This window comes from Calliopsis andreniformis, unplaced genomic scaffold (assembly GCF_051401765.1).
Source record: "Calliopsis andreniformis isolate RMS-2024a unplaced genomic scaffold, iyCalAndr_principal scaffold0024, whole genome shotgun sequence".
NCBI lineage: Eukaryota > Metazoa > Arthropoda > Insecta > Hymenoptera > Andrenidae > Calliopsis > Calliopsis andreniformis.
Window position 1 is genome coordinate 6,239,238 of NW_027480433.1, and position 13,863 is coordinate 6,253,100.

Here is a 13,863-nt window from a genome sequence, read left to right on the forward strand (position 1 = left end):
CGCCCTATAGTGAAGCCTAGGTTGCACGGAAGGTAGCAGTGACCATTACTTTCACCCTGCTTGCAATTATTCTCGATATACGATGAAAAACTGTTGTACTTTAATAGTATTTTATGCTTCTGGCGTTGACTTCTAAGTCCCTAGGTATACGATCTGGTGGAGCAACGCCCTAGAGTGAAGCCTAGGTTGCCCGGAACGTAGAAGTGGACATTACGTTCACATTGGATGCAATTATGCGTTTTATACGATGGAAAAACTGTTGTATTTATATTGTATTTTATGCTTCTGGCGTTGACTTCTAAAGCCCTAACTATTCGATCCGGTGAAGCAACGTCCTAGAGTGAAGCCTAGGTTGCCCGGAACATAGAAATGGCCATTACTTTCACACTGGATGCAATTATTCGTTTTATACGATGGACAAACTGTCGTATTTATATTGTATTTTATGCTTCTTGCGTTGACTTCTTAGGCCCTAAATGTTCGATCTGGTGGAACAACGACCTTGATTGAAGCCTAGGTTGCCCGGAACGTAGAAAAGACCATTACCTTCACATTGGTTGCAATTATTCGTTTTTTACGATGGAAAAACTGTTGTATTTATATTGTATTTTTTGCTTCTGACGTTGGCTTCTAAGGCCGTAGCTATTCGATGTGGTGGAGCAACGCCCTACAGTGAAGCCTAGGTTGCCCGGAACGTAGAAATGACCACAACTTTCACACTGGTTGCAATTATTCGTTTTATACGATGTAAAAACAGTTGTATTTGTCTTGAATTTTATACTTCTGGCGTTGACTTCTAAGACCCTAAAATTCGATCTGGTGGAACAACGCCATAGGGTGAAGCCTAGGCTGCTCGGAACGTAGAAATGACCATCCCTTTCACACTGGTTGCAATTACTCCTGTTATACGATGGAAAAACTGTGTATCTTTATTGTATTTTATGCTTCGTGCTTTGACTTCTAAGGACCTAACTATTCGATCTGTTGGAGCAACGCACTAGTGTGACGCCTAGGTTGCCCGGAACGTAGAAGTGGCCATAACTTTCACACTGGTTGCAATTACTCCTGTTGTACGATGGAAAAGCTGAGTATCTTTATTGTATTTTATGCTTCGAGCTTTGACTTCTAAGGCCCTAACTATTCGATCTGTTGGAGCAACGCACTAGAGTGACGCCTAGGTTGCCCGGAACGTAGAAGTGGCCATAACTTTCACACTGGATGCAATTATTCGTTTTATACGATGGAAAGACTGTTGTATTTTTAGTGTATTTTATGCTTCTGGCGTTGACTTCTTGGGTCCTAACCATTCGATCCGGTGGAGCAACGTCCTAGAGTGAAGCCTAGGTTGCTCGGAACGTAGAAATGGCCATTACTTTCACACTGGAGGCAATTATTCGTTTTATACGCTGGAAAAGCTGTTGTATTTATATTGTATTTTATGCTTCTGACGTGGGCTTCTAAGGCCGTAGCTATTCGATGTGGTTTAGCAACGCCCTATAGTGAAGCCGAGGTTGCACGGAAGGTAGCAGTGACCATTACTTTCACCCTGCTTGCAATTATTCTCGTTATACGATGAAAAACTGTTGTACTTTAATTGTATTTTATGCTTCTTGCGTTGACTTCTTAGGCCCTAAGTGTTCGATCTGGTGGAACAACGACCTAGATTGAAGCCTAGGTTGCCCGGAACGTAGAAATGACCATAACCTTCACGCTGGCTGCAATTACTCCTGTTATACGATTGAAAATACGTTGTATCTTTATTGTATTTTATGCTTCGGGCGTTGACTTCTAAGGCCCTAACTATTCGATCTGGTGGAGCAACGCCCTAGAGTGAAGCCTAGGTTGCCCGGAACGTAGAAATGGCCATTACTTTCACATTGGACGCAATTGCTCGTTTTATAGGATGGAAAAACTGTTGTATCTATATTGTATTTTAAACTTCCGGTGCTGATTTCTAAAGCCCTAACTATTCGATCTGGTGGGACAACGCCCTAGAGTCAAGCCTAAGTTGCCCGGAACGTAGAAATGAACGTTACTTTCACACTGTTTGCAATTATTCAATTTATACGCTGGAAAAGCTGTTGTATTTATATTGTATTTTATGCTTCTGGCGTTGACTTCTAACTCCGTAGCTATTCGGTCTGGTGGAACAACTCCCTGTATTGAAGCCTAGGTTGCCCGGAACGTAGAAATGACCATAACCTTCACGCTGGCTGCAATTACTCATGTTATACGATTGAAAATCTGTTGTATCTTTATTGTATTTTATGCTTCGGGCGTTGACTTCTGAGGCTCTAACTATTCGATCTGGTGGAGCAACGCCCTAGAGCGAAGCCTAGGTTGCCCGGATCGTAGAAATGGCCATTGCTTTCACACTGGATGCAATTATTCGTTCTATACGATGGAAAAACTGTTGTATTTATATTGTATTTTTAGCTTCTGACGTTGGCTTCTAAGGCCGTAGCTATTCGATGTGGTGGAGCAACGCCCTATAGTGAAGCCTAGGTTGCCCGGAACATAGAAATGACCACAACTTTCACACTGGTTGCAATTATTCGTTCAATACGATGTAAAAACAGTTGTATTTGTCTTGAATTTTATACTTCTGGCGTTGACTTCTAAGACCCTAAAATTCGATCTGGTGGAACAACGCCATAGAGTGAAGCCTAGGTCGCTCGGAACGTAGAAATGACCATCCCTTTCACACTGGTTGCAATTACTCCTGTTATACGATGGAAAAACTGTGTATCTTTATTGTATTTTATGCTTCGTGCTTTGACCTCTAAGGCCCTAACTATTCGATCTGTTGGAGCAACGCACTAGAGTGACGCCTAGGTTGCCCGGAACGTAGAAGTGGCCATAACTTTCACACTGGTTGCAATTACTCCTGTTGTACGATGGAAAAACTGTGTATCTTTATTGTATTTTATGCTTCGAGCTTTGACTTCTAAGGCCCTAACAATTCGATCTCTTGGAGCAACGCACTAGAGTGACACCTAGGTTTCCCGGAACGTAGAAGTGGCCATAACTTTCACACTGGTTGCAATTATTCGTTCTATACGATGGAAAAACTGTTGTATTTGTTTTGTATTTTATATTTCTGGAGTTGACTTCAAAGGCCCTAACAGTTCGATATGGAGGCACAACGCCATAGAGTGAAGGCTAGGTTGCCCGGAACGTAGAAATGACCATCCCTTTCACACTGGTTGCAATATACTCCTGTTGTACGATGGAAAAACTGTTGTATTTTTATTGTATTTTATGCTTCGGGCGTTGACTTCTAAGGCCCCAACTATTCGATCTGTTGGAGCAACGCACTAGAGTGACGCCTAGGTAGCCCGGAACGTAGAAATGGCCATTGCTTTCACACTGGATGCAATTATTCGTTTTATACGATGGAAAAACTGTTGTATTTTTAGTGTATTTTATGCTTCTGGCGTTGACTTCTTGGGTCCTAACCATTCGATCCGGTGGAGCAACGTCCTAGAGTGAAGCCTAGGTTGCTCGGAACGTAGAAATGGCCATTACTTTCACACTGGATGCAATTATTCGTTTTATACGCTGGAAAAGCTGTTGTATTTATATTGAATTTTATGCTTCTGACGTGGGCTTCTAAGGCCGTAGCTATTCGATGTGGTGGAGCAACGCCCTATAGTGAAGCCTAGGTTGCACGGAAGGTAGCAGTGACCATTACTTTCACCCTGCTTGCAATTATTCTCGTTATACGATGAAAAACTGTTGTACTTTAATTGTATTTTATGCTTCTTGCGTTGACTTCTTAGGCCCTAAGTGTTCGATCTGGTGGAACGACGACCTAGATTGAAGCCTAGGTTGCCCGGAACGCAGAAATGACCATAACCTTCACGCTGGCTGCAATTACTCCTGTTATACGATTGAAAATCTGTTGTATCTTTATTGTATTTTATGCTTCGGGCGTTGTCTTCTAAGGCCCTAACTATTCGATCTGGTTGAGCAACGCCCTAGAGTGAAGCCTAGGTTGCCCGGAACGTAGAAATGGCCATTACTTTCACACTGGATGCAATTATTCGTTTTATACGACGGAAAAACTGTTGTATTTATATTGTACTTTATGCCTCTGGCGTTGACTTGTAAGGCCCTAACTATTTGAGCTGGTGGAGCAACGTCCTAGAGTGAAGCCTAGGTTGCCCGGAACATAGAAATGGCCATTACTTTCACACTGGATGCAATTATTCGTTTTATACGACGGAAAAACTGTTGTATTTATATTGTACTTTATGCCTATGGCGTTGACTTGTAAGGCCCTAACTATTTGAGCTGGTGGAGCAACGCCCTAGAGTGGAGCCTAGGTTGCACGGAAGGTAGAAGTGACCATTACTTTCACGCTGCTTGCAATTATTCTCGTTATACGATGAAAAACTGTTGTACTTTTATTGTATTTTATTCTTCTGGCGTTGACTTCTAAGTCCCTAGGTATTCGGTCTGGTGGAGCAACGCCCTAGAGTGAAGCCTAGGTTGCCCGGAAGGTAGAAAAGACCATTACCTTCACATTGGTTGCAATTATTCGTTTTATACGGTGGAAAAACCGTTGTATCTTTATTGTATTTTATGCTTCGTGCTTTGACCTCTAAGGCCCTAACTATTCGATCTGTTGGAGCAACGCACTAGAGTGACGCCTAGGTTGCCCGGAACGTAGAAGTGGCCATAACTTTCACACTGGTTGCAATTACTCCTGTTGTACGATGGAAAAACTGTGTATCTTTATTGTATTTTATGCTTCGAGCTTCGACTTCTAAGTCCCTAACTATTCGATCTGTTGGAGCAACGCACTAGAGTGACGCCTAGGTAGCCCGGAACGTAGAAGTGGCCATAACTTTCACACTGGTTGCAATTATTCGTTCTATACGGTGGAAAAACTGTTGTATTTGTTTTGTATTTTATATTTCTGGCGTTGACTTCCAAGGCCCTAACAATTCGGTCTGATGGAACAACGCAATAGAGTGAAGCCTAGGTTGCTCGGGACGTAGAAATGACCATCCCTTTCACACTGGTTGGAATTATTCAAGTTATTCGATGGAAAAACTGTTGCATCTTTATTGTATTTTATGCTTCGTGCGTTGACTTCTAAGGCCCTAACTATTCGATCTGGAGGAGCAACGCCCTAGAGTTGAGCCTAGGTTGCACGGAAGGTAGGAGTGACCATTACTTTCACGCTGCTTGGAATTATTCCCGTTATACGATGAAAAACTGTTGTATTTTTATCTTATTGTATGCTTCTTGCGTTGACTTCTAAGTCCCTAGGTATTCGATCTGGTGGAGCAACGCCCTAGAATGAAGCCTCGGTTGCCCGAAACGTAGAAATGGCCATTACGTTCACATTGGATTCAATTATTCGTTTTATACGATGGTAAAACTGTTGTATTTATTTTGTATTTTATGCTTCTGGCGTTGACTCCTAAGGCCCTAACAATTCGATCTGGTGGAACAACACCATAGAGTGAAGCCTACGTTGCTCGAAACGTAGAAATGATCATCCCTTCCACACTGGTTACAGTTATTCCTGTTATACGATGGAAAAACTGTTGCATCTTTAATGTGTTGTGTGCTTCTGGCTTTGACTTCTAAGTCCCTAACTATTCGACCTGTTGGAGCAACTGCCTAGAGTGAAGCCTGGGTTGCCCGGGACGTAGAAATGGCCATTACGTTCACATTGGATTCAATTATTCGTTTTATACGATGGAAAAACTGTTGTATTTATATTGTATTTTATGCTTCTGGCGTTGACTTCTGAGACGCTAAATATTCGATCTGGTGGGGCAACGCCAAAGAGTCAAGCCTAGGTAGCCCAGAACGTAGAAATGATCATAACATTCATGTTGACGACACAGAGGTCTGAGGACTGGTTTTATTTTGTGGGATTATTACAAGTTTCGTTTGTGTTAATTAGCTGTATCGTTAGGATTAGTTTATATTTTGTGTGATTATTACAAGTTTCGTTTGTGTTAATTAGCTGTATCGTTATGATTAGTTTATATTTCGTGTTAAGTTCTGCGATTGTTACGATATATATGTAATCATCGTTGTCGTTATTATTAGCACTGCGTTGCGTTGTGCCAATGGTTGCGTTATGTTCAGCCCTATAATTGTATAGTATTATTGAAGTCTGACCCGGGGTAGGGGAAGTAGAATAAGGCGCACCGCGGGGTCAGAATAGGGGCTTTCACTTTGAGAGAGGCACGGATGACGGACGGAACAATCGGGAAACGGGGGCTCGTGTCTTCTTGACGTTTTTCGGGCGTGAACAGTGGTTGAACATGGCAGAGTCGTGTTAATGCTCCGATCAGAGCAACCTTGTGCCAAGTAACACGACTCGGTGTAATCGCTCGATGGCAAGAGCTCATATCTTGAGAGGACATTCAGGGTCTTCTCCTGAGGCGCGTTTATGCTCAGTTAGGAGCAAATGGTGCCAACAAACGCGTCTCAGCAACCAGCTACCCGATGGCAAGGGTCCCTAGGAAAGACAAGCAACTGGGAAAGGTTCCAGTGGACAAAATGGGAGCAGCCACTGTTCGCTGATCTTACCGTTTCGGGAAAGAGCGGGAAAGAGCTAAGACGACCGTTTATAAGTAAGCGCGGGTATGACCTATGAAAATTAGAGTTCCGTCGGGTCACTCCTGTCTCGGTTCAACGTTTAATAAATTGGCCATAACCAGTGAAAGTGTACTATAAGAATCCTAATAAATGGTGTCTGAAAGTATAACCCCTCCATTCGAAATTCGGTCGTACCATGCCGTAGTGGGAATGCCTGGCATTGTAACCCTACGGTGATGCGGTCCGGTACAAAATTTGGTCCTTCGAGCCGGATCCGAACCGGCGACGTGCGCGCGAATAGGGCGCGGTTAGAGTCTCATTATGTCGATGGAGGGGGCTCAGTCACCCGATATCTATTTGAGCGAAATGAAGAGCGCAGCGGAATTTTCGCTTCATAACAGTGCGGAGATCGAGTGTTGACAGTTGAGGTTTCGCTTCGTAACAGTGCGGTGATCGAGCGTAAACAGTCGCGTTTTCTTTTCGCACTAGTGAAGTGAGCGAACGTGAACAGTTGTATCGTTGATTAGCCGTAGTGAGGTGATCGTGTGGTATCAATTGAGTTTTTGATCCGCAATAGTGAGGTGATCGTGTATTATCAAGGGAGTTTTGATACACAGCGGTGAAGTGGTTGAGTGATAGTTAAGGTTCCGACTTTCGACAGTGAGACGGTTATTGAACAAACCAGGATGCCCAGCCCTCGTCGTACCGCAAAAGGAAGAGGAGCAGGGAGAGGCCAAGGCCCAAGAATGGAGCCCGAGCAGGTGGCGGCCGATGAAGCCACATCTTTAGCTCCGGTCGAAGAGCTACAACGAGACTGCAGTCTTGAATCAGTCCGCTCGGGTCCTTCAGAAAGCGTTTCAAAGGGAGCGCCCTTAGAGCCGACCGCGGAAACACAAAATGAACCGGGTTCTATAGTATCAAGAGGGAGGACGCTTAGCCGTAAGCGACGCTTAGAATTACGCGCAGCCGAAGAACGAGCTAAAATAAAGAGAAGAGCTATTGGTGAAAGGGAACAATTAGAATTAGAATTGGTGGATAAGCAGTTGCGAGCGGAGCTGTCTGAAGCTGAGAGCGAAGACGGGAGTGTACTCAGATCCAGTATAAGAAGCGGAGCTGGAAAACGGTCCACCTCTCGAACTAGGCACTGGATAAGCTCCAGCTCATTTAAGAAAGTGTCTGAAGCAGGGCAACCAACGCAAGAAGTAAGGACCTCAATGCCCGGGCCGGCGGTGGAACCCGAGGTGACAGTAGAAAACACTGAAGTCAAGCAACTAACAAAGGCACTGACACAAACCCTGGGAGAGATTACTGCTCGTGTCGGATCGACGCGAGTTGAGCGAACCATGCAAACAATATTAAACACGAGAGATCTACCCACATTCAACGGGGATCCCCTAGATTGGCTTCGCTTTAAACGAACCATTGAGTTATTATTGGAGAGCACTGACTACTTAGAAACTGAGAAGGTAACACGATTGTATAGTTGTCTTCGGGGAGAGGCGAGAAAATCCGTGGCGGCCATGATGATGACAGCCAGTACCACCAGTCAAGTTATGGAAGTACTAGAATTACGTTTCGGCAACCCTGACTATATAGTGCGAGAGTTTACGGAAGAATTAAAACGATTACCCAAGATCGGTACTGGGCGCGATAGTTTAGTAGTTATCGCGACAAAGTTGAGAAACTGTGTAGCAGCGATGCAAGCCGTAAACCACGTAGGATATTTGCACAGTCCGGAACTCGCCTCTGAGATAATCCGTAAAATGCCCAACGCCATGATCTACAATTATAATCGTTACTGGCATGAAAATAGAAACATGGGAGACCCAAGACTATTAACACTATCAAAGTATCTTCAACTGGAAGCTGAAATAGCCTCTCAGGCTGGCACTAGTGTAATGATTGGCCGTCAGGGACAACCATTTCGCCGCCAAAATGCAGAGTCAGATCGTCGCTATCCTGCGAAAGGTGTGCGACACGTGTCACTCGCGACGAGCCGAGAAACCGAAAAAAAAAGGGGAAGGTCCAAATGCGTACTCTGTGGAGGCCCACCACACAGGATAAGCGAATGCATTTGGTTTGCCGCGCAATCAATTCAACAACGGTGGGACTGTGCGAAGAAGAAGGGCCTATGCTTCAGATGCCTGCAAGGGATGCATAGAAGGAATCGCTGTCGCGCGAAATTGTGTCAACGCCCTGGTTGCAATCGGGCGCACCATACCCTCTTACACAGATCAACAGAAGAATCAACGGCAGAGATGAGCGAACATTGCACTCCAACGAGGCCAGACGAGACAGCGAGTGGTAACATCTGACTAACCGCGCCTCCACGCATTTGGCTAAAGGTAGCTCCCGTCACAGTGACAGGTCCACGAGGATCCAAACCGAGCCTTGCTCTCATGGACGAAGGATCAACGATTAGCCTAATAGATGAATCTTTAGCAGAAGAGATTGGAGCTGGAGGGCCCAGGGAACAGCTAATTTTACAGGGTGCTAATCAAACGATGATAGCAGTGGAGTCCATGAGCAAGCGAGTCACCTTTAAAATAAGCGGAGCACTGACCAACAAGGAATTCAGCGTGTCGGGAGCGCAGACAGTCAAAGGACTATCGCTACCTTGGCAAGGATTGTCGAGAAAAGATCTTGACAGATACACGCACTTAAATGACATAGAGATACAGTGCTATCCCAATGAGCAACCGCAGTTATTACTCGGACAAGATAATTGGGATCTGATAATATCGCAGGAAACTCGAAGAGCCTCACGTGATGAACCAGTCGCCTCTCGCACAGAGTTGGGATGGGTCGTGCACGGTTATGTGGCTACCGAAATTAGGCCGAGAGTAAAGGAAACCATGTTACACATTGATAACCGCACAGACGCACAAGATGACCAACTACATGGAGGTGACCTACACGAGTTGGTCAAAAATCACTTCAGATTAGAGAGTATAGGGATAATGCCACGAACCCGATTCGATGCGCAAAAGAAACGAGCTATTCAGTTGCTCAAATCCACGACAAAACGAGTTGGGGACCGCTGGGAAACGGGACTACTATGGAGACAAGACGACATTCAACTTCCTGACAATTACAGTGATACGTTCATCCGTTTGAAGTCGCTGGAAAAGAAATTGGACAAAAATCCAGAATATGAACGAGCGTACCAAGAACAAATTAATGACCTCATAAGCAACGGTTACGCAAGGAAATCAAGACGAGAGGATAACCAAAGAAGATGGTATCTACCCCATTTCGGCGTCACCAACCCGCACAAACCAGGGAAACTGCGTTTAGTATTTGACGCTGCTGCAAGAACGGATGGTGTTTCTTTAAATGATCACCTATTGGCTGGGCCGGACATGCTGAATTCATTGTTGGGGACATTGTTCCGGTTCCGTCAAGGACTAATTGCATTTACCGGGGATATCAAAGAAATGTTTCTGCAAATCAAGATCCGTACGGAAGATCAAAGGGCGCAATGCTTCTTGTGGAGAGGCAAAGATCGCAGGCGGCCGCCGGAAACATATATCATGACATCCATGATCTTTGGAGCGGCATCTTCACCATGCTCAGCCCTATACGTGAGAAATCGAAATGCCGAGGAATTCCGAGAAACTTACCCACATGCAGCCAAAGCGATCATACAGAAACATTATGTGGACGACTATTTGGAAAGCGTTAATACAGACGAAGAAGCCATTAAGTTGATTCATGATTTCACAGAAGCACATCGACGTGGAGGCTTTCAGATTCGCAACTGGTCAAGCAACAGCCAGAAGGTGTTGTCCAGGTTACCGCAGGCGACTTTAATGAAGGGAGCCGTACCCTTAAATTCGACAACCGGTATGGAAACGAGGATTTTAGACTTACAGTGGGCTCCTACCGACGACACGTTGGGGTTCGAATTGAACATGAAAAAAGGCCTTGAGATGATTGTTACAGGTGCCCAACGACCAACGAAACGCGAAATGCTACGCACTATAATGTCAGTATTCGATCCCATAGGCATTCTGGCGCCACTCACAATCCGTAGTAGAATGCTACTGCAGAAAGTTTGGCGGAGTGGTATAGCTTGGGATCAATGCCTCACAGATGATCGGTGTGAATATTGGCGACGATGGACAGCCGATCTGAAAGCTATAGGTCGATGCAAAATACCACGTTGTTACATCAAGCAGCCCCTTCATAGCGACCCAGAATTGCGCATGTTCTGCGACGCTGGCGAAAGAGCATACGCAGCGGTAGCTTACTGGCGGTATGAACTCGAAAACGACAAGTTTGTCACGGCGTTCATCGCGAGTAAGTCTCGAGTTGCTCCCTTGAAGCCAGTCTCAATCCCAAGGATGGAGCTTCAAGCGGCGTTGCTTGGCGGCAGAATAGCGCGTACCATCCAGAAGGAACACGATTTTAAGGTGTTAAAACGCGTATTCTGGACGGATTCTCGCACGGTACTTCATTGGATTAGAACAGATCCTCGGGAATATAAAGCATTCGTGGCACACAGGCTAGGCGAAATAGATGACCTGACAGACGTTTCCGAATGGCGATGGGTACCTACGAGGCACAATCCAGCGGATGACGCGACAAGAGATAACCAAATACAGGTAACGTCCGAGAGCAGATGGATAGTAGGACCAGAATTTCTCACGAACCCGGAAGAGACTTGGCCGAAAATGAAAAGCATCCCTAATATGGAGGTGATACACGTTAAGGAGGAGAGGAAACCGCAATTTGTTGCCCTATGTTCAAACCAATTCCGATGGGCATTGCCAGAATTGGCCCGATTCTCATCCTGGACACGGTTGATACGTAGCACCGGGTGGGTGTTGGTGTTTGCCGACCGTTGTCGTAGAAGAAGGAACTCGGAAATGTCCGTAGATTACCTTGAACGAGCGGAGACTCTATGGATAAAATCTAGTCAGAGGGAGAGCTTCGGCCAAGAAATCGAAGTTCTACGTCAAAATAAAACTCTGCCAAGACACAGCCGATTAGTGCAGCTTACAGTACTACTGGATGAAGAAGGCATTATTCGTCTGCGTAGGCGCATAAGCGCCTTGGAAGGCGTTGAAAGACAATCGAGAGATCCGCCCGTACTCGATGGGAAGCACGCTTATACCAAGTTACTTGTGTTGCACTATCACCGAAGAGCTAACCATGGTAGTACCGAAGCTACTATTAATGAATTAAGACAAAAATATTGGATCTTAAATCTAAGACCGACTGCCCGAAACGTCGCCGCACGTTGTCAATTATGCCGAATAAAGCGTAGCAAACCAGAAACACCACTCATGGCGGATTTACCGGCAGCCCGATTAAAGCACCATCATAGACCATTCACTTATTGTGGTATCGACTATTTTGGGCCAATGTTGGTTACTATAGGTAGAAGAAGGGAAAAGAGATGGGGAGTTCTATTCACATGTCTCACGACTCGAGCGATACACCTGGAGCTCGCTGCATCTTTAACAACGGATTCCATGATTATGGCACTCAGGCGAATGATTGCTCGGCGGGGATGTTCAACCGAAATTTATTCGGATAACGGGACAAACTTTCGAGGCGCCGATGCTGAATTACGAATTGCCCGCCAGGAAATGGACGCGAACCTCTTGAACGGAGAAGCCATCAATCTAGGAATACGTTGGCGGTTCATACCACCGGCGGCACCACACATGGGTGGTAGTTGGGAGCGACTTATAAGATCTGTTAAGGTATCGCTTAAAGCAGTACTGAAAGAACGTGCTCCCACAGAGGAGACCTTAGCGACCCTGATGGCGGAAGTGGAACATACTGTTAATAGTCGACCATTGACTCATGTGTCGGTAGACCACAGAGATCAAGGAAGTCTGACACCTAATCATTTTCTTATTGGAGCATCATCAGGAGCGCCGATACCAGGGAAGTTTCGTGACCAAGATCTGCACTTACGAAAACAATGGCGCGTAGCACAGAAATTGGCCGACATGTACTGGTCTAGATGGATAAAGGAATACCTACCCACGTTGCTTACGCGAACAAAGTGGAACCGGGAAACAAGGCCATTGCAAGAGGGCGACCTGGTACAAATCGTCGACCACACATTACCACGTAATACATGGCCCCGTGGCATAATATCAAAGGTCTATCCCGGCCCTGATGGACGCATCCGAGTCGTAGACGTACGAACGAAGACAGGAATACTCCGGCGACCAGCAGTCAAAGTCGTCGTGTTACCTATTACGGAAATTGGTGCGTCCATTCTTGAGTCCGCACCAGAGGGGGAGAATGTTGACGACACAGAGGTCTGAGGACTGGTTTTATTTTGTGGGATTATTACAAGTTTCGTTTGTGTTAATTAGCTGTATCGTTAGGATTAGTTTATATTTTGTGTGATTATTACAAGTTTCGTTTGTGTTAATTAGCTGTATCGTTATGATTAGTTTATATTTCGTGTTAAGTTCTGCGATTGTTACGATATATATGTAATCATCGTTGTCGTTATTATTAGCACTGCGTTGCGTTGTGCCAATGGTTGCGTTATGTTCAGCCCTATAATTGAATAGTATTATTGAAGTCTGACCCGGGGTAGGGGAAGTAGAATAAGGCGCACCGCGGGGTCAGAATAGGGGCTTTCACTTTGAGAGAGGCACGGCTGACGGACGGAACAATCGGGAAACGGGGGCTCGTGTCTTCTTGACGTTTTTCGGGCGTGGACAGTGGTTGAACATGGCAGAGTCGTGTTAATGCTCCGATCAGAGCAACCTTGTGCTAAGTAACACGACTCGGTGTAATCGCTCGATGGCAAGAGCTCATATCTTGAGAGGACATTCAGGGTCTTCTCCTGAGGCCCGTTTATGCTCAGTTTGGAGCAAATGGTGCCAACAAACGCGTCTCAGCAACCAGCTACCCGATGGCAAGGGTCCCTAGGAAAGACAAGCAACTGGGAAAGGTTCCAGTGGACAAAATGGGAGCAGCCACTGTTCGCTGATCTTACCGTTTCGGGAAAGAGCGGGAAAGAGTTAAGACGACCGTTTATAAGTAAGCGCGGGTATGACCTATGAAAATTAGAGTTCCGTCGGGTCACTCCTGTCTCGGTTCAGCGTATAATAAATTGGCCATAACCAGTGAAAGTGTACTATAAGAATCCTAATAAATGGTGTCTGAAAGTAGAACCGCTCCATTCGAAATTCGGTCGTACCATGCCGTAGTGGGAATGCCTGGCATTGTAACCCTACGGTGATGCGGTCCGGTACAATTCACACTGGTGGCAATCATTCGTTTTCTACAATGGAAAAACTGTTGTATTTCTAT

The 13,863-nt window shown here is 45.4% G+C and overlaps 1 protein-coding gene across 1 annotated transcript; it reads left to right on the forward strand.

Annotated features, from left to right (window-relative positions):
• Positions 1–6,806: 6,806 nt before the first annotated feature.
• Positions 6,807–12,860, forward strand: LOC143187435 (uncharacterized). Its single transcript, XM_076391653.1, has 5 exons — positions 6,807–6,911; positions 6,972–7,063; positions 7,148–7,189; positions 7,256–8,874; positions 8,920–12,860. The coding sequence occupies exons 1-5, from the start codon at positions 6,807–6,809 to the stop codon at positions 12,858–12,860; spliced, it is 5,799 nt and encodes a 1,932-aa protein (XP_076247768.1).
• The last annotated feature ends 1,003 nt before the right edge of the window (positions 12,861–13,863 follow it).

Coding starts and splice junctions, on each gene's coding strand:
- LOC143187435 (XM_076391653.1), top strand. CDS start 6,807: ATGCGGTCCGGTACAAAATTTGGTCCTTCGAGCCGGATCCGAACCGGC. Junction 6,912..6,971: donor ATGTCGATGGAGGGGGCTCA/GTCACCCGATAT, acceptor GCTTCATAACAG/TGCGGAGATCGAGTGTTGAC. Junction 8,875..8,919: donor GCCAGACGAGACAGCGAGTG/GTAACATCTGAC, acceptor GGCTAAAGGTAG/CTCCCGTCACAGTGACAGGT.